The sequence below is a fragment of the Camelus bactrianus genome, chromosome 7 (assembly GCF_048773025.1).
Source record: "Camelus bactrianus isolate YW-2024 breed Bactrian camel chromosome 7, ASM4877302v1, whole genome shotgun sequence".
NCBI lineage: Eukaryota > Metazoa > Chordata > Mammalia > Artiodactyla > Camelidae > Camelus > Camelus bactrianus.
In genome coordinates this window covers 39,191,268-39,212,058 of record NC_133545.1, presented here as the reverse complement: position 1 = coordinate 39,212,058, position 20,791 = coordinate 39,191,268, and the positions used below count along the sequence as shown (strand labels likewise).

General features: G+C 34.9%; 1 protein-coding gene across 2 annotated transcripts in view; it reads left to right on the top strand.

The window, feature by feature from the left end:
- Positions 1 to 20,791, top strand: part of AVL9 (AVL9 cell migration associated) — a 46,511-nt gene that overhangs the window by 13,746 nt on the left and 11,974 nt on the right. Inside the window, exons 2-12 of one of the 2 annotated variants that reach the window (XM_010971584.3) lie at positions 193 to 313; positions 1,656 to 1,741; positions 4,075 to 4,146; positions 6,734 to 6,823; positions 7,561 to 7,627; positions 8,780 to 8,820; positions 9,543 to 9,581; positions 13,294 to 13,363; positions 13,684 to 14,213; positions 18,637 to 18,771; positions 19,926 to 20,145. In XM_010971584.3, coding sequence (XP_010969886.3) covers positions 193 to 313; positions 1,656 to 1,741; positions 4,075 to 4,146; positions 6,734 to 6,823; positions 7,561 to 7,627; positions 8,780 to 8,820; positions 9,543 to 9,581; positions 13,294 to 13,363; positions 13,684 to 14,213; positions 18,637 to 18,771; positions 19,926 to 20,145 — 1,471 coding nt within the window. Of the gene's footprint in view, positions 1 to 192; positions 314 to 1,655; positions 1,742 to 4,074; positions 4,147 to 6,733; positions 6,824 to 7,560; positions 7,628 to 8,779; positions 8,821 to 9,542; positions 9,582 to 13,293; positions 13,364 to 13,683; positions 14,214 to 18,636; positions 18,776 to 19,925; positions 20,146 to 20,791 lie in introns of both variants that reach the window. The other variant, XM_074367266.1, reaches the window with a different exon arrangement.

The window sequence follows — 20,791 nt, the reverse complement described above, 5'->3', positions numbered from 1 at the left end:
AAAGGCTTACAAATTTTTCCTTCTTACTTCTTTTTCCTCTTCTAAACCATAGGTTTGCTGATAATATCAAGTGGCATCAAGTGTGACTTATCCTTACTTCTGTCTTTCAGAGTTTAAAAGCATTTTTGCCTGTCAGAATATAATGCTGCCTTTGATCAACCACCTTCTGGCTAACACTCCTTACCATTTTAGGTTGAATTCTCTTACCCACCCCTGATTCCAGGAGATGGACACGACAGTCACACTTTACCAGAAGAATGGAAGTATTTGCCCTTCCTTGCCTTACCAGATGGCGCACACAACTACCAAGAAGGTATGTAAACAGACAGTGGAATGATCAGTAGGTGCCCCTCCCACATTTTTTTTTTAATTTGCTTAGACATCTTAGATTCTAAGTACTTTGGTAATGAAAGACCTTTGGCCTATTGTGACTATGCATAAAATATTTAAAGCTTGTTTAGAGATGACTAGTTAGTCAAACACTAGAGATCTCCAGAGGAGTGTCAGCCTTATATTGGTAATGGCTGGTGAACATTGGCCACTCCTTTGCCAGGAGCCCTGTTCAGAAAGTAAGTGCTACCCAGATTAGGACATCTGCTACTGGTAGCAGTTTTGCATTTAAACTTTAGACTCCTGTCAGAGACATACTAAAGGGCTTACCGCACCAGCTGTAGATTAAGGCTGTAGCTCAAACTTATTAGCTTAGTCCTGCAAAGCCAACCTGAAAGCAGCCAGAATTGCTTCTCCACCCTTCTCCACTGCCATCGCAGTGCTCTCTGAAAAGTTTGCTTGCTTGCACAGGGAGCATGTTAGCACCCTCAAGGAAGGCAGTGCTGTGATGTTAGTACTGAATCTTCTATCACCGTATAAATGAGTGGTTTGAGTGGCTTAATGAAGAATTATACTTTATGGTATTAGAGGCTCTACCAATACACCAGCTTACACTTGGTTTGGTTACCTGTATTTCTAATACTTACTAATTTTTGTATGAAATGAAGTATTACTATGCAGTTTAACGTAAAATTGAAATGCGGTATTTTTAACCTCACAAGTCATTTTTTTTAACTTTTTTGTTATGAAAGCTTTTAAGCATAGAGAAAAGTTGGAAGAATAGTAGAGCAAATATTCCACAGATTTTCTTTATATGTGTGTATGGTTTTGCCTATTCTGTTTGAAAGTCAGTTGCAAACATCATGACACTTTACCTCTAAATACTTCAGCATGCATCTCCTAAGAATAAGATCATTCGCTGGAATAACTTCTGACACCATACCACAGCTAAGAGATTTAACTAATACCATCTAATATCCAACCTATGTTCAAATTTCGCCAGTTGTCTCCAGAATTTCTCAGATCTATTCAAAATTTATGGATTGCCTTTGTATGTATTTTCTGAGAAAAGTGATTATAGTCTCAATTCGACCTGTTATAATTCAACGTCCTGGGCCTTTTGTGATGAGTGTACACTGGAAGGTGGTTAGAGGAATTCTAAGGAACCAGTGGTTTTGATCCTAGAAATAAGTGCGACATGGGTTCCATAGGTTCCTTTTTACATCATCGTTTTTGTTTTAATGACTGCATTAAAGTACGTTCAGATTTCATTAATAATAAAGGTAATTCTCTGTGGTATTTACATTTTTCTGTGTATCTCGTAGATACTGTGTTTTTTCACTTGCCACCCAGAAATGGAAATGGAGCCACTGTATATGGTATCTCTTGCTATCGACAAATTGAAGCCAAGGTACAACAGTTAAAATGAATGACAAAAAACACTCACAGATTCCTTAAGTGTTGGTTGCTTAAGATGTAGAATTTGGAGAAATAGAGTCTTTATTTTTCTTATGGTACCTGTGATATTGTTTTTCAATTTTTATAAACTGTAGCTGTTTTCTCTATGGTACCAATTTATTCATATGAATGTTTTTCTGAGTTAACATTGGTAACTCTTTGTATCATATAATATTTTGTACATTGTTTTTAGATAGTGATACCTAAATTTTCCATTTGTCTTCAGAATACTGTATTTAAACTTCATGGTGTCTTTGAATTTTTCTAATCTTTGGTATGTAACTTAGAAAAGTGGAGTGGTAATGTGTGTTTTTTTTTTACGGAGCATCCTACAAGTAGTGGAAAGTACTTTCGTGGCTGCAAACTACTCACAAGTTATCTTAACTATCTATAACTAAAATTTTGATCATTCCTAAACTATGTGCCCATGTAATGCCTGACTTACTGTAATAGCTCTTTCCCCCCCTTTTTTTGTGATGGGGGGTACTCTTTCTGAGTAAAAATGTCTTTCCTCTTATGAAATCATTACTACTCTGAAGTAGTGAGAGCTTCTCAGCCTTGGCTGCACATTGGAGCCACCTGGGGAGCTTTAAATATTACGGGTGACCGGGTCCCAACCCTAGAGATTCTGATTTAATGTTCTGGGCATCAAGAGTATTAAAAGCTCTCCAGGTGATTCTAATATGTGGGCAAGAGTGTGAACCACTGCTCTAAAACAATGGTTTTTAATTAGAACTACCTAGAGACTTTTTGAAAATACACATATCTGGCCTTTTCTTCTACAGGCTGAATTAGAATCTTTGGGAGTAGAGCCCAGGCAATTACGTTTTAAAAGCCTCCTCAGGTTAATAATTAACTTAGTAAATCTTTAAAAATTTTTTCTTATAACTTCTATAATGAATATTTTAAACATGCAAATAAATTAAAACAATTGTAAACACATGTATACCCACCATTTCGATTCAACCATTGTTAATGTTCTACCACGTTTGCTCTGTGTATGTATGTGTGTTTCCCTGAACCATTTGCAAGTTAACTGCAGGTGTAAATTCCCGCATACCCAAAGTAGTTAACTACTGTGAAATAACCCACCATGAACAAAGTCTGGAACATAGAACACACAGTAAATGTTTGTGGTTCAAATGAGTAACTGAATTTAAAGATAAAGAAGTCTGAGATAATTGTGCATTTGATTTCTTCATATACTGTTACCCTTACATTAGATGAGATGAATCGAGCTGCTGTCCTTTCTCAGAAATCTGTTCCCTTTACTGCCCCTTATCCCCTGTAAGTTATATAACCATTAGTAAAATTGTTTCTCCAAAGCTGTTGTCATTAACAACAGTTCTTATGCTCTGCATAGACAGCCTTTAAATGACATTTCATACTGCCTGTCTCCCTCACCCCCTGAGTCTGTCCACTCCAGAGTATACTGGGCTTTCCCTTTTCTCCAAGTTTGTCTATCCTCATCTGATAACCAGAGGGATAAACCAGACACCAGAGGGCCCCAGAGCTTAGGAGAAAGCCTCTGATTTCCTTTGAACAAAGGTGAGGCCTGATTGATTAATCCAGTCAAGGTAAAGAGGTAGAAAACAGATTGAGGAAAGACTCTACTCACCACCAGTATATAGTCAGCTGAAGACACTGAGACCCCATGGTTCTCAGGACAGACCCAAGGACATCTCTAGTACACTAGAGTTCCCTCTCAGCCTTATGTGAGGTTGATCGAATTCTTGTTTTCTACTAGCAGAAAACCGCAGAAATCACATGTGGTCATCCTCAGAATCACCGAGGCTTGAGTTATGGCATAGGGCTGGGCTACAGTACAAGTCTGCCAGGAGATACTCCAGCAGCATAGAATAGCCAGCTGAACAAAACTGCTGACGGTTCTTCCACCTCTGGAGAAGCAGGCATTAAACTATCCCCTTCTCACCAGAACAGTAGTCTCTGTGAAGGGGTGTCCATTTTAAAACCAGAAGCAAGGATGACTGATTAGCATTATGCATGTGACAATTTATATATAAATACTTGCATCAGACTGTAAATTCCTCAAGAGTGGAGATTGTCTGTCACTGTTAAATTCCTATTGCCTGCCAGATTCTGGCACATAGTGCTCTGGCTGACACTTACTCGTTCAAAAGTATCTTCTGAGAGTCTCAATAAATACTTAATCTAACTAAACGCAAGACATTTTTTTTCTATATGATTGCTATCGTATGTAGAAAAGCAATGATTTTTAAATATTTCCATGAAATATTTCTAATAATGACTATTTGTTTATAATAGGCATTGAAAGTACGGCAAGCAGATGTCACCAGAGAGACCGTTCAGAAAAGTGTCTGTGTTCTAAGCAAGCTGGTAAGAGACCAAATAACTTGTTAATGTGTTTGTTAAACACTCACGGCAGCTTTTTATTTGAGGATAAAGTATTACTAGAATGAGAGATTTATGAAAACAATGATATATTAAAAATTAGTCAGGGGCTTATTTATGCTCTTGCTTAGTTTTCAACAGGTTTACTCTCATCAGCTCCTCTGCTCAAAACTATGAAAGAGGGAGGAAATCTCTAATAGATCAGTTTGGGGGAAGGTGGTTGACACTTGACCAAAATGAGGTGGCTGGTATATTTCATTTATCCAGTTTTGTTTTCAAGACTCTGGATAAATAATATTTTACTAAAATTCAAAGTATCATAATTACTCAGATTTTATTGGCAATATAGAAGTGCACGGCTCTTTTGCAATGAAGAGTTACATCCTTAACTTGCTCTACAAAAACTTACAATGTTTGAGGAAAGAAAGTGACATAATGAATTGTGCTATAATAGTATTTTTTTTAACATTTTTTATTGATTTATAATCATTTTACAATGTTGTGTCAAATTCCAGTGTAGAGCACAATTTTTCAGTTATACATGAACATACATATATTCATTGTCACATTTTTTTCTCTGTGAGCTACCATAAGATCTTGTGTATATTTCCCTGTGCTATACAGTATAATCTTGTTTATATAATAGTATTTTTTAATTGTTTCTTTGTACAAGTTGATCAGATGCAAGTGTATAATCATTTTAACTTTATTTTTTAAAAAGAAAACATATAACATTTGTTAATTTTCATAGGTCTGTTAAACCATTTATGATGTTTCATTTGTATTACTAATGGGATACTAATCTTTACCAGTAAAACCAGATGCCTAGTCTACATGGAGAATATAGTCCCCCAAACCCCCTCATGGGGGAAAAAATCCAGATCTCCATCATGTTGAATCTTAGATCTATATGATTACTGAGTACAAACATTCTGCAATTAACCTAAACCAAAATTGAGAATATTTCATTAGCCTGGTCACCAACAAAACAATGGTTTTGTTTAATTATTCTGAAAGTGTCCAATTTCTTGTATCCGTAGACAATTTAAATGTAGTTTGCTTAGTACTAAGCTTTAAAAAAAAAAGCTTGACTAATAATAATTTAATACTGTGGACCATATAATAAGATTAGTCAGGATATTTCTTTCAAGATAGTATTTTTAAATATAGGGCAAGAATAATCTCTTGGAAAAGGAATGGTTATAAAAGAACCCAATGTGAGAAAACTGGTAGATTACTAATCTGATTCCTGAACACAGTTTCTAGAAGAGTAGCCTGAAAAAATATACACCAGTAGATTAATTTTTTTATACTAGGCTAGACAACCAGAGCATAGGAATGCCAGATAGTAAAGCAGACACATGTTGAAAGGCTTCCTGAGTGATCATTCTTCAAGAACAGTCCTAATAACAGTAAGTGGGATTTATCAAGTGCCTATATGTCAAATATTCTATACCAGGCACTTTTTAGATAGAATTGTCATTTTAATCCACATAAGAAGAGAGGTGATCTAAGTATTTACTGTTCTCATTTTACAAATAAAGATCTATCTCAGAGAAAAGTGTCTCTCATAGACATGTAACTACTAAGTGGTAAGGTTGGGGTGGAAAGCCAATTTTATCAAACAGATAAAACAGACGTGGGGATGGAGAGAACTAGCTTACACAAAAATGTTTGGAGGTGCATAGTGCGTTTTAGTCTATTATATATAAATATAATGATTTTATACTTAGAAATAATGATGTATAAACAGGGATATTAAAGGGCAGAAAACTTTCAGTATTACTTGTTTTAAGTATTTAGAGTATATATACAGCATTACTCTCTGCATCCTAAAAAAGACACAGAAATCAGAAACATCTAGAAATGAACACTAAAAATAAAAGAATGGAAATAATAAAAGAGGGTTTTGAACAGAGAAGTAAGAATTAAGAGATAACTTTGTTCAAATGTATAAAAGAGTATTATATAGAATATTATAGAGGACACAGACTAGTTTTAAGCCTCAAAAGAGGACAAAGTGGAGGAGGCAGGATGAACTTAGATTTAATCATGAATATTCAACTAGATATAAGAACTGAGTGCTGTAAGGATGATTAAAAGTCACCACAAGCTAGCAGAACAGTGCAGAATAACAGTATGTTTTAAATTTTATGATAATAATGGCTAACTTTTAAGTGCTTTCTATATGCCAGATACTCTACTAAGTGCTTTTACCTGTGTTAATTTAATTCTGAGAACAGCCCCAAAAGATGTACTGTCTTTTCATATACCCACGTTCACATCAGCAAGCAGACATAGAGACGTTAAGTGCCCAGAGTTAAGTGGCTGAGTGTCTGGAACATGACCCGGGAAGTCTGCCCACACTGTCAGCCCTGTGCTCTGAGTAGGTCAGGCACTTTACAGCTGCAGCCAGAACTGGAACAGGAAACTTAATAACTTTAGCTATGAATAATAAGTCACCAAAGTTGACGGTAAATAGCTTTTTTCTTGTTCTCTTCAAGTTAAAAAGTTGTGGGGTGTTTGTTTTTTACTATTATCAAACTAATGGTAATTTCTTTTTTTCTTTAAGCCTCTTTATGGCTTACTTCAAGCAAAACTTCAGCTTATTACACATGCATATTTTGAAGAGAAGGATTTTTCCCAAATTTCCATTCTAAAGGTAACCTTATATACCCCTCTATAGATGTGTTTGAAGACACATTCATAAATAAGTATCTCTTTAATATTGTGAAAGATATTTATTAGTTTAAGAAAGACAGTCTTTCTCAAACATAACATTGAAAAGCCAAGGATCCACCCTAAGTGTACAGTTCATACTTACTAAATTTAACCAAACTGTTTAATAATGACTCCAATTGACTATAATATAAATATTTCTGTTAATGGATAATAGCCTTTTTGCTATGATATTGCTTCCTCTACATTTGTTATCTTACTAATACACTGCACAGTATGTTTATATATAAGCCTTCTGGAGCCTAACTCCCATCCCCACCGCCTCCCCACCAAAAAAAAAAAAAACCAAACAGGAAAACTGCATGACTGTTTTACTGAAGATGGATAGCATGTTTTTCCCAAGTCTGTCATGAATGTATAGAACATGGATGTCTCCTGGATTCCAGGAAGAGAAGGACAGTTAGTTACTTAGCAGGGAGATAGAGGGGAAGTTATCCTAGGAATCCATACCACCATGTGAATGATTCAAGCTCTAAAACAGAGGACGAGAAGGAAGGCTTGCTGGAAACTGACAAGGTTTCTGAGAGACTTTGCTTGTTTCTAAATATAGGGCCCGGCAAAACTGCCTCAATTAAAGAACCAATTTTTCCCAATTATCATGTTTCAAATGAGTGTCTAAAATGATAGTAAAGTGTTCTAAACTGAGTCTATGTTTTATAGGAGCTCTATGAACATATGAATAGTTCCCTCGGAGGAACTTCATTAGAAGGATCCCAGGTGTATCTTGGTAAGTCACTTTTTTCCAAGTCAGAAGAGTACTTTCATTTCTTTTTGTTTGGCACACTGAGTTGCATGTAAAATCAGAATTACATTTCTATACGGGATATAAATTCTCCAACATTTGATTCTGCTTCTTCCTTAAATATCTTCTTAGTCAGAATTTATATTACAAAGGGTTGTAACATACTTGTACCAAAATTTACAACCATTATCGTATTAGGCAAAGTTCTACTTTTCAGAATAATAATGGAAGTTATTTCTTTCCCTTACATTCATGTTAACTAGGTCAATTCCTTGTCATAACACCAAGGGGAGAGCCACGGAGAGAGATCTGCTTATTAGCTCTTCTCTATTCTAAGATTTTTCAAGTTGGGGGTTTTATGCTATTTTGGCAACCCAGAACATCTGTTGATGTGTTACACACTCAATAAATGTCCTTTTCATGATTTAAAAAAAAAATCTTGATCACATAGTGATTTATGCTTACTCAGTTCCTATTTGAGCATGGAGTAGCCACACTGTAGTAATTTGTAATCCTATGTATAATGTGGAAGCTGGTTAAAAAACTTGTATTCTGAGAATATATTTTTCTGTAGATTAATTTATCTTATCCTATGGCAGATGATCAGAGAAGATTGTGATTCAGAAATAATAGCCTACAGAGTATAGTGACCAAAAACCATGTTTAAATGATTGCCACTGTAGTACAAGCTTCACAATTTCTAACCCTGTATAATTTGTAAGATGTTTGTAGAATGGGGAGGTGTTAGAGCTGCACAGCCACAACCGTAGCCACTGGCACCGTGTGACTATTTACATGTAGGTTAGAATTAGTACAAATTAAATAAAATTTAGAAATCAGTTTGTCAGTTACATTTGCCATATTTCAAGTGCTCAGAGGCCACATATGGCTACTGAATAGGACAATGCAGATTTAGAACATTGTTGCAGAAATTTCTATTGGACAGTGTTGTTAGACTGTTAATGGTATTTGATCAATTCTGATTATATGTATACATAATCAGATATTACATAAAAATTTAAATATTTGCATATTCCTGCTTTGTACATGCCTTTCTTTTGAGGAGGTTAAAACTGACAAAAAATAGGTTGTAGTCACAGCAGCTCTTTTTTTTTTTTTTTTTTTTTAACATTATAGGTCTGTCTCCTCGAGATCTTGTGCTTCATTTTCGACACAAGGTATGATACCTTACTTTTACGATGTACTTAATTTATGAAGTTATGTTCATTTAACTGGACAGATTCTATGAGGTGCATGGTCTAATGCAGATTGTGGCACAACCATGTTTTAGTTCTTCTAGAGCCAGCTGTCATAATGATACAAAGTTAAAAGTGTTGGTAGTGCTAGTGTGATAGAAATTTCTAGAAGAATACAAATAGTGTCTGTTTATTTCTGTGCAGGATAGGATACTTTTTCTGTGATCTTTGTAGTTTCAGATTTCATGAAATTAGAGTAGAAAGAAACATGTTTTTAATCTTATGTATGTTGCCCTGAGAGTGAAACATTTTCCAGTAAAATATCTATAGTTCTGTCTTCTGATCTTTATTCTTGAAGTGTTTTGGCTCATTAGGACATATACACCTTGATCATTTACTTAACAGATAAAGTGAGTATCTGCTCTGAATTCTTTGGACATCCAGAAATAAATGGCTTCCTGCCCTTTATGGAGCTTTCAGAGATTTAAGGAGCTTGTTAGAGATTTTAGAGATTCTCAAGTTTTTTGGAGGACACAGATAATATATAATATCTCAGTATAAATTCATCATTTTCAATATATTCTTTAGGCACTATAATATTTGTTCAGTGATACATGGTTATGGTTAAGTTTGAGGCAGGGAAAAGACAAATAATAGGCTTCAGTTTCTTATTTAATATAGTGTATTTTTTTTTTCTTTTTCAGGTCCTAATCCTGTTTAAACTGATTCTTCTTGAAAAAAAGGTGAAGTTTGAATGGATGGACTCCTTAACATTTATTGATGTTTCTTAAATACTGTATAAAATTAAAACTAATGATAATGTATAAAGTAAGACTTTTTTGGCTATCAAATTGTGGTGGGCTGAAGCACATATTCTTGTCCACTACTATGGAAGTGTAACTTTATACAGTCTATTCTGAGGACAGTTTGATAATATTCAACTGTCAAAATGGTTTTGACTGTATGTAGCAAAAAGCTCAATTTAAACTGACTTAAATAATAAGGAAGTGTATTGACTTACTTCAAACTTAAGAGTAACTGACTGAATAATTCAGTAATTAAGTACTTACATTTTTTCCATCTCTGCTCTACAGTCCACAGTGCTATCTTTATCTTTAGCCTGATTTCCCTTGTAGTGTAGGGTAACTGCCAACAGCAGTTGGGCTATATCTGTCCTCACTTATAACTGGTGGCAGAGGTAATACCTCTTCCCAAACCATTTAATAAGAATTCTTCCCCTCAGTTCCTTTGGGTCTATGAGACCATGTGCCTACCCTGAAGCAATAATTGTTACCAAAGAAATACCTGTACTGTTTGGCTTAAACCTGGGTTCCAGACTACTCTCAAGTACAAAGGGAAAGATTGCCATGATTTTAGATTAAAGATTTACATAAGGAATTCTAAACCAAGGGTCTACATACTGGGCCCTGGCCCACCACCTATTATTATAAATAAAGTTTTATTGAAACAGGGTTGTAGCCATTCATCTGCTTATTCTTTATGGCTGCTTTTGCACTATAGTGGGAGAGTTGAGTGGTTGAGACAGAGACCTTATGCCCCACAAAGGAAAAATGCTTTAGTGTTCTCTGACCCTCTATAGAAGTTTGCTGACCTCTGGTTTAGACTAATCAGGAGCCATCCCTGGATCTGAGGCCAGTTTTATATGCCATGTTACTGTGCTCAGCACAGTAGGAGTGAAATGGATGTTGGAGAGTCAGCCATTTAGTGTCCAGTGTGGTTTATTACCGTAAAATGTTTTATCTGTTTGGCCTAGTAACTATCCTCTTAAGAGATTTATTTTCCATAGTTAATCTGAGTTGACACAAAGCTGTATCTAAGAGATTCTACCACAGAATCATTTTTAATAATGAATTATCAGTGAATAACTAAATACTGATTTGTATATAACTCCAAACACCAAAAAAGATTCTGGGTGTTTTCCTAAGTGTTGTAAAGATGTTTCATAGCATATTAAGTGGAAAAAAAGTTGGTCCAGCTACATATCAAGTCTATGATACCCATTTCATAAATGAATATATATTCATTGATGAGGCTGGAAGGAAAGATAGCAACAGTTTGAGAATATAGGCTGTATTTTTAAGAAGGGAATATTTTCTGTGTTACAGCTTTCTGGGTGAATAAGTATTCCTTCTTCAAGCAGAAAAAAAGGAAATTTTAAAAAATGAAACTAACTCTCATGCAATGTTTCAACCTTTTAAAGATTTTACTTGTTGTAAAATACATATAACATAATTAACCATTTTTAAGTTGACAGTTTCATGGTATTAAGTATGTTCGTATTGTGGTATTACTATCCATCCGCAAATAAGTGAAATCAGAGTGTTTGTCTTCTGGTGCTCGGCATATTTTACTTAGCATACCGTCCTCAAGGTTCATCATCACCCATGTACAACAGATGTCAGAATGCCCTTCCTTTTTAGGGATAAATAACATTCCACTGTTTGTACATACCACATTTTATTTCTTCACTCATTGGGCACTTGGGTTGCTTTAGCCTTTTGGCTCTCATGGATAATACTGACTCTCATGAATGTGAGTGTATGTATGTCTTTTCAAGACTTTGCTTTCAGTTTTTTGGAATATATATGCAGAAGTAGTATTTACGCTGGATCACATGGTAGTTCTATTTTTAATTTTTTGAGGAACTGCCATATTTTCCACAGCAGCTGCATCATTTTATCTTCCTTCCAAGAGTGCACAGAGTTCAATTTATCCACATCCTCTCTGGCACTTGTTATTTTCTGTTTTTTTTTATAGTAGCTATCCTAATAGATATAAGGTGGTATCTCCTGGATTTGATTTGCATTTTCCTAATGGTTAGTTATATTGAACACCTTTTCATGTGCTTATGGGCCATGTGTAGATCTTCCTTGAAACAATGTCTATCTGAGTCCTTTGCCCAATTTTAACCAGGTTGTTTGGTATTTTTGTTGTTGAGTTGTAGGTTTCAAACTTTTTATTGTAACCCATAATAAAAAATGTTTTTCATTGCAACCTAGAGCACACCTGATTATATGTATCTGAAACAAAAGTTTTGCAAAATAATGCTTGGCCTATCCACATGGAATAGCATTTATGATCAAGTAAACTATTTAATGCGACAAATCACAGGTACACCCTAATTTTATATTGATTTGTAAAAGATAAGGATATTCTTTGATGCAACACTTTCTCTGTTGTTGCAAAGCACTTTTTATATAAGCAGTAGGTAAGGAGAGCATAGATGGTTGCGGGTGCTGTGCTCTATTAAATATCACTTAGTGCCACTCAATGATTTTTGCTTTGCTTGTTTGATTTGTGCTTGTTTTTTCAACTAATTTAATTATTACCGGTGATAGTTTTAGTGCAATGTCTAACTGACATTGTCTATGTCTAACTCTGTCTCAGATTAATTTTTTCTCAACTTTTATTCTGAAAAATGTCAAACCTACAGGCATTAAATTGATAGAATGATATATAATGAACACTTTGACACCCTTCATCTGTATTCACAAATTAACATTTTGCCACTTTTGCATTGTATTGTTTTCTGTGTATTCATTTCCCCCAAATCATAATAATTTTAAGCTAATTTTTAGACACCATAGTACTCTAGAATATATTTCTTAAGAATAAGAGTATATTCCAAAAAAAGAATAAGAGCATATTCCTACATAATCAAAATTCCTTTTTCACGTTTAAGAAATTTAACATTGATACAATAAATGAGATCTAAAATACAATCCATTTTCAGATTTCCCCAGATGTCATAATAATGTCCTAGAGCTGGTTGTTTTTCTTAATCTGGGGACCAAGCATCATTAATTGCATTGTTAGCTCCCTTTAATCTCAAAACAGTTCTACCACCTCACTCTTTTTTTGTTTCTCTTTGTTTTTCATGACATTGGCCTTTTTTTTTTTTTTGGAGTCCAGATTAATTGAATTTAAATATTAGCTTTATCTGATTGTCTTCTTGTGGCTAGTTTAAGATCAAACTTTTTTTGGCAAGAATACTATGCAGGTGGTGGTGTGTCCTTCTCAGGGCGTCACATCAGCAGGCCCCATAACTGTTTGTACTGTTATTGGAGATGTGAAGTTTGATCATTTAATTAAGGTGGTGATTGCCAGGTTTCTTCATATTAAAGTACTTGCTTTTCCCTTTGCAATTAATAGGTAATCTGTAGGACAGTAAATTTTAAGCCATGTGAATATCCTATTGCCCGACAACCTTTCACAATAGTTTTAGCGTCCACAGAAAGTTTTTCCTGAGCCATGGTGGATACTTGGTGATTTTCTGATTCTATCATAAATCCTATGTTTATGAGCTGTTATACTTCTGTAAAAGAAGAGCTTTCCCCTTTCTTCTCTCCTCTTTTTCTTTTTCTTTTTCTTTTTTTCAGTTATCATTGCAGACTCATGGATTTTCTAATTTAATTTTGATTGAATCTGTTTCAGGTTCTTTTTTATATTTCTCCAGTGAATAAATTGGTGGGTGCCCTGATGACTGTATTATCCCTTTTTCCAGGTAAGAGGGTAACAGTTTCTACTCTTTCTTTTTTTTTTCTTTTTTTTTTTTTTTAACTTGTACTGAATCTTTTGAATGATAGAAATTTTGAAGGATAAACTGGTTAGGGTTATCTTTCTACTTTAATATGACATTTTCACTTTGGCAATAATTTTTCTCTCTTTTGTCCAATATTTTCTTCTTTAAATTAAAATTTGTGGAGGCATAGCTTATTAAAATTTTTATAGGAAAGTCCCACTATTTAGAGCAGAATATGCATCTCTTATCTTCTTCTACCTAATATTATAAGCCAAGCTGTTCTCCAATATTGTATGTTTTAGGCATGATTGAACATGGTCTCAGTGACTGTTCTCAGTATAGACCCCGAAAGAGTATGTCTGAAGATGCTGGGCTTCAAGAAAGTAATCCCCCTGCAGATGATTCTGTTTCAATGCCTGACATTTCAAATACCAACTTGGGAACTGTCAAGAAAATCATGACGGAAAACCACCAAGGAGATGCTGCCATCAAGACTGAAGAACCTTTGTTCCAGGTAGAAGATGACAGCAGTGAAGGACAGGAACCCAATGATACCAATCAATATTTGAAACCTCCTTCTCGCCCATCTCCAGAGTCTTCAGAAAGTGACTGGGAGACCTTGGATCCTAGTGTCTTAGAGGACTCCTTGAAGGAAAGAGAACAGGTAGAGTCAGAACAGACAAACTCATTTCCAAAGGAATCTTTGCCCTCAGACAGTCCTCCGATTACTGTTCAACCTCAAGCGAATATGGGCCAGGTCGTCCTGATACCAGGGCTAATTTCCGGGTTGGAAGAGGACCAGTATGGCATGCCCTTGGCCATCTTCACAAAGGTAAAGTTTCATTCCTTTATTAAGGCCCTTAAGGATCTGACAAAATCCTTTTAAAGTTTAACTTTTAGTATTGAACACATTTTCAGTCTCAAAATTTTTCTTGAGAACTATAAAATACGTACCAGATATAGTGCTGTGGCATCTGTGACCATAATGTAAGGCTACAGGGAATTAATTCAGGGGGTTTTGATTGCAAAGAGTTTGGAAACTATGAGGTCAGAAATCACTGAATTTTGTCTGTTTCTAATTATTCAGGTCTATCTGTGAAAAAAAGATGAACTGAGAAAGCCCAGACAGAGAAGGCCTTGATTACATTTATTGAGTGTTTATTAAAATAGTCTAATTCCATAAGCTATAATTTATAAAAAAAAATGCTTAGATGGCTAACTTTATTAATATTAGTACCCCTCGTAAGTATAATACAGCATTTTGGTTAATTTGCCCTAAAAACTATTTTTTAACCTTTTTATTGAAAAAAACCATTCAAAACGTATTTGTGATTTTTTTAAAAAATAACTTAAACACAATGTAGTAAGTCAGATTGAATATTTGATTCAGTACCTTATGTCCTAGGATATCATTTTTTTTTTTAATTTTTTAAATTTGGGGGGAAGGAGGTAATTAAGTTTATTTTTTGTTTATTCATTTATTTTTTTTTAATGGGGGTACTGGGGATTGAGACTGACACCAGGACGTCGTGCATGCTAAACATGTGCTCTGCCACTGAGCTGTACCCTCCCCCCAGCATATCATTTCTTTTTTTTTTTCCATTCTTTTGCTTTTCTTTATTGTTTCATCATACATGTATGTATCCCTAAGCAATAAATGATTTAATTTTGCTTTAACAAACTTCACGTAAACGAAAGTAAACAGCAGATATTTTTATGCAACTTGCTTTTTCACTCAATTTTTACTTGAGTTTTATCCATGTTTACACACATAATTATACTTCATTCGTTTTCATTGCTATTTAATAGTAATCCGTTCTAGGAATATATCACAATTTACTCACTCATTCTCCTGTTTATGGATATCTGCCTTGTTTCTTGTGTAAAATTCCTAACCTCAACATAGGCTTACACAGTTTTTAAATATTCAGGGTAACCATATCATTTCTTAATGTAAGTAATAAGATTCTGGAAGCTGCATTGGGATCTTTTGGCTTTTTTCCTTCTCCTCAAAGGAAACTACTTATTTTATTGCCATTCGTAAATTATTTTTCAAAATGGAGCAAAAGAAAAGAAATGCCATTTCATTTTTCAGTCAGCGAGTATTTATTGCCTTCATATATTTTGGGTATTATACTAGATTCTAAATTCTTACATCCATGGTTTTGCAGTCTGCCATGAAAGAGAGATACATCTTTCTGGTAACTAGAATGAAGATTTATGTTTTTCTTTAAATACCTTCCTTTATGCCTGAAGCAAAACTTTATATGAAAAAACATGGATAGTATTGACTTGAACAGGTGTTTCTTCTCCACTGTACAATAAATTATTTCTGAGTTTATCCAGTTTTACAAATAAGTACTTGCTCCACATCAGTGTTGCCAAATAATTAACAGAAAATGCTGTCTTTGTTCATATTGTGGCCTGTTGGGGAAGCTGAAATTATCCTAATTGGTTTCATGGTTAAACTAATGCACAGGATCTTAAAACTGGGATTTAGGAGCCTGGGGAGAAAACTCGGGGCTCTCAAACTATCGAGTATAGTCAGTAGCCACAAGTATATTGGGTTTTCTGAACTCACGTGGGCGTCAGAACTGCCTATACTTTTTGAAGCCCTTACTTTGCTGCTTCATCCACCCACTCTAATTTTTATCGCTGTGGAAAATCAAGAGGGAGACTAACGTGAGGGGGATTTTATTTTTGTCTGCAAGGTTGCTCAATTAAAGAAAGCAATGTAAGTGTATTTTGTGTGCTGTTAATAAGCTGTGTTTGGCAGAATATTTTCTTTGTGTGCATTATGCCAGTACTGAATATATGATGGGCTTACCACCATCATTATGACAAGTTAAACATTTTTCCTTTTGGTTTTATGTATTATTATGTAATAATTAAAATCTAACTTGTATAATCACATCTTCAAGTACAATTTCATGTCAGTAACTTTGGAATATGAAATATACTTAAAAGTGAATTGTCTTTAGGCTTTTTTTTCCTCCTGAAGATCTTAAAATGCTTGTACAGAGGAATTGGTTAGCAAAACATCTTGAAAAGTCATTTCAAAAATAGCCATAGAGAAGCTTGGATGCCTGGACAATATTGCTGAAGAAGGATAGTAAGCTTTGAAGAGAATAAAGCTGACTGGTCCCCTGACTCAGTTAGCATATGAATAAATGGAAACGCATTTCTTCATAATAAAAGTTTTGTCTGGAGAGATTCCCCAGCTCCAGATTTCCAATCTTCTCTCTGGTACTTGAAGTTGATGACGCATTTCTTGTCAATCTTAGAGATGAGGCTTATTATATAAACACTGTAGATACCAGATTCTAAAATATGCTTGAACTGAGAGCTGATTTAGGAATGTAGGGAAGAAAAATGAGGTGCTGAGGGAGAGGAGATGGGACTGGCGGCCACTTTGGGGAGGATACCATGGGGTGAAGGGAAGGGAATGAGAGAACCAAAGGAAAAAGAAGAAAATTAGAAAATGTACCTGTGTAATATGTCCGCTCTGCTGACTGTACCTCTTTATAACCAGAGAAAAGTTGGAGAATGAGGGAAATGGGGGAAAAATAAAAAATTATGTATATATATAATTTGTTAAGGAATGTATTTTTCCATATTTTTAAGAACTTTAAACTATTGATTTTTTAGAAAACATACTTCATAGTTTTCATGTGGTTATAGACTTAGCCAAGAATTCCATTGTTGATAATAGACCTTTCTTCTGTAATAGAATCAATTGTGAATGTAATACTATGAGTAATTAAATTATCTTATTACTATTTTGCAACATAAATCTTTTGTAATAATTTTCTTTATCAAGAAAGATTCTCAGTCCTCTTTGTGGGGAATGGGGTATTCTGGGGTCCATATCAAGTTTGAAAGAGTATTCAATATGATAGTATTTATGTTTAGAAACAGGTGGTAGGGAAGGGGAACCTGTTGTTTTTAATACACAAAGTAGAGCGTGACCTGTGAGCATGACCATCTGTTTGATTCTGAATGAGGAGCAGTGTTCCTTTCTGCCTTTAGTCACAAGAGGGTGTAGGTTGAGAAGCGCTATATACTGAATATGTCTAATGCGTAGACGTGGATTTATTTTTGCTGCTTCTATTAGTTGGCCTTGTATAGAGCAGAGGAAGGCATTGTTAAACAGAGGAATAAAACCAGGTTACCAGGCCTACATTCCAACTTTTACAAGTCTTCCCAACCACCTGTTAGTACAAGGCACATCCAAGATGCAGTGAAAATGTGAAGCAGCGGAAAGGGGTCTCTTGCCCTCAGAGAAGTTCATCTCATCATGGAAACAAGACGTTATTCAGATAACTATAGTTCAGTGTTTTTATTTTGTTTGTTTGTTTGTCTTTTAATAAAAGTGATAAGTAAAAAATAAGTAAAGCTGTCATCAAATTTGATTGAAAACAAATTCAAGGGTCTGGCAAGTCTGCCCTCCTGGCTTCTTCACACATAGATTGTTCCACTTGTTGGAAGTCTGTCTTGATTTAAAATCTTTCAGCAGAAATTCCATTTCCTCCTCCTGTGCCTTATTCCAGTGTTAACACTTTGTTCTCAGGAAATACGCTGCTTTTTGTACAATTAACTACCTGCTGTGGTTTGGTGGTTTAACTATAATTTTCAGGGCAGTGGTATTTTCAAATGCAATTCAAATGGAAATTAATTAAATGCACAACTACTGCCCATATCATTTTTGCTTTAAACGTTTACTAGCAAATATCTTGGAATATTGTTACATAATTTTTAACAATTGGACAGTAAAACGTGATATGCGGTGCTTTGCTCTTCCCATAATAGTACTTTGGTGGTTATGTGTAAATTCATGTTTTTAATTTTACTGGGAGAACTTAACAGCTTTCTATTAAACAACACAGACTTTTTAATGGGCTCAATACTTTACTTCCTCAGTGAAAAAATCTAGTTTGTTAGTTACTGTGGAGGCTTTTAAGTTTAACTCAGAACAGAGTGGTGTCAAGTAAGACAACCTTTCATGCTAGACCACCTTGCCAAGATTTGACCATTCATGGAGGTTAGCAATTAACTGGACTTAATACTATCAAGACCTATGGTTATTGTTATTGGAATTTTTTGGTAGGGAGTCAAAACTCAGCTGCGTTAGGGATGGCATGGAGGTGGGAATAAACAGGGAGTTTCTTTTTCTCCTGTTAGCTCTCTAGTCTTTAAGAGAGACATGGCTCTTCCCTTACTTGTCTGATATTTTCTGTTGCTCTTGTGCTTCCTAGGGATATCTGTGCTTGCCTTACATGGCACTGCAGCAGCATCATCTTCTCTCTGATGTCACCGTCCGGGGATTTGTTGCTGGAGCTACTAACATCCTTTTTCGACAACAGAAACACCTCAGCGATGCCATTGTGGAAGTAGGTTTACCTAAGAGTGCGTGTCCTTGACACTGCTGGTCACTGTTTTCCTTTCTTAAATAGAATTTGGGGCATAGTAATAACACTAGTAGTGATAACAATTGCTTCCTTTGCCAAGCATTCTAAGCGCTTTAGGTGTATGAGCTGATTTAATTTTCATAACAGCTGTGAGATCAGGATTGTTATTGTCCATATTATACCTGCAGAAGCTAAGGAACCAAGAGATCAAACAGCTAGTAAATGGATGAGCCAGGATTCCTGCCCAGGCAGGCTGGTCCTCCTACAATCTCACAATTAAAATGCATTTATTGTTTTAAAACTTTAAATATTTCAAGCCTTTTTAACATGCCCCTGATATCAAGAAGAAGGAGCTAGAGATAATAAATATTTGATATCTTATCGATATGTAAGTTTGTTCAATTTTATAATTAAAAGTAACTTTTTCAAAAAGAAGGGTGGATTTCAGCCATCCTAAGGTTTTCGTAGTTTCTAACAGAGAGTACCAAAATGTGCTTCCTGGGGAAATGTTTATAATATAATAAAGGAAAAATCTGGGATTCAGAGCTATATGTGCTATGATCCCAGTTTTGAAGACAAAAAATAACACACCTACCTTCCAAGGCAGGAGGATACAGATGGAAGGACCACAGACTTTTCTCAACATTACTGATTACATTCTAGTTCGAAAGTCAGCTGGCAAGTTCCTGGGTATTTGTTTTATTATTATACTTCAAAATTAACCTGTAAGTTACCTATATTTCTTTGTATATCATGTTACATAATAAAAATATTCCAAAGTATCTGTGATATCAAAGGAAAAACTTTTAAGAATTATTTAATTATTTGTATTTATATCTGGTTGTGTGATAAAAAGTGATTTTTACTATACAATTCTATATTTCCAAAATATTTACAGTCAACCAGGATTACTTTCATAATTTAGAATTGAATATTTGTGCATATATTTTCTAAAAACAGAAAATGAGCATTTTTTAAATAGTGAAAAACAACTTCAGTGTGAAAACCTGCTCTTTTGTTAGACTCACCTTTTGAGAATGCTGTTATTCATATTTTTTATTTCCAGCTCCAACTTCCCAGTAGTTACTCTTTAAAGTGTGGCATGGATATCTGACTTGTACCTGGGTACCCTCTAGGTAGAAGAAGCTCTGATCCAGATCCATGATCCAGAACTCAGGAAGCTGCTTAACCCAACCACTGCAGACCTAAGGTTCGCAGATTACCTAGTGAGGCACGTGACTGAGAACCGGGATGACGTCTTCCTGGATGGCACGGGCTGGGAGGGAGGTGACGAATGGATCCGAGCCCAGTTTGCAGTCTACATCCATGCACTGCTGGCTGCCACACTGCAGTTAGGTAAGGAGCACACAGCCACTTTCTTATTTTGTAACACTTATGATTTGAATGACATAAGAAATACATTTTCATTATAGAAAATTAGCTGTCACTCCCTCATACAGAAATAACTACTCTTAGCATTTTGAGTACTTTATATCCTTCTAGACCTTTTTCTATGTATGTGTTTTCGATTTTAGTTTTGTGGTATTCTTTTTACATTGATCCCATTTTTCGTGTTTTTTTAAACTTAATTTTTTCTTTATAACAGAAGCATATATCAAGAGAGTAAACACAAATCTTTCACTTTTACATAGCTGCTTAGTGTTCCACCATATGGAACCATATGTCAGTATTTGAGAGCAATATATAAACAATGCTTACATGTTTTTAAGGTATATAAAAGAAAAACAGAGAAGTATAAAAAACAAACCACTGGAAATCACAGTCTAAGTGATTAAAGCTTCAAATTTATTCCCCATCCTAAGACGCATTATTCCTGTTAAATGGTTAAAATGGAACAGGTAAATGTAGAATCACTCCTGTATTAAAATTATCTCATTCCCCATAGACAAGAATACATACAAAGAGCAAATGAACTCTGCAGTGAGCTTTTACACTATGGACAACTATCACCCCAGTCACTTAACAGATATTCCAGTAGATT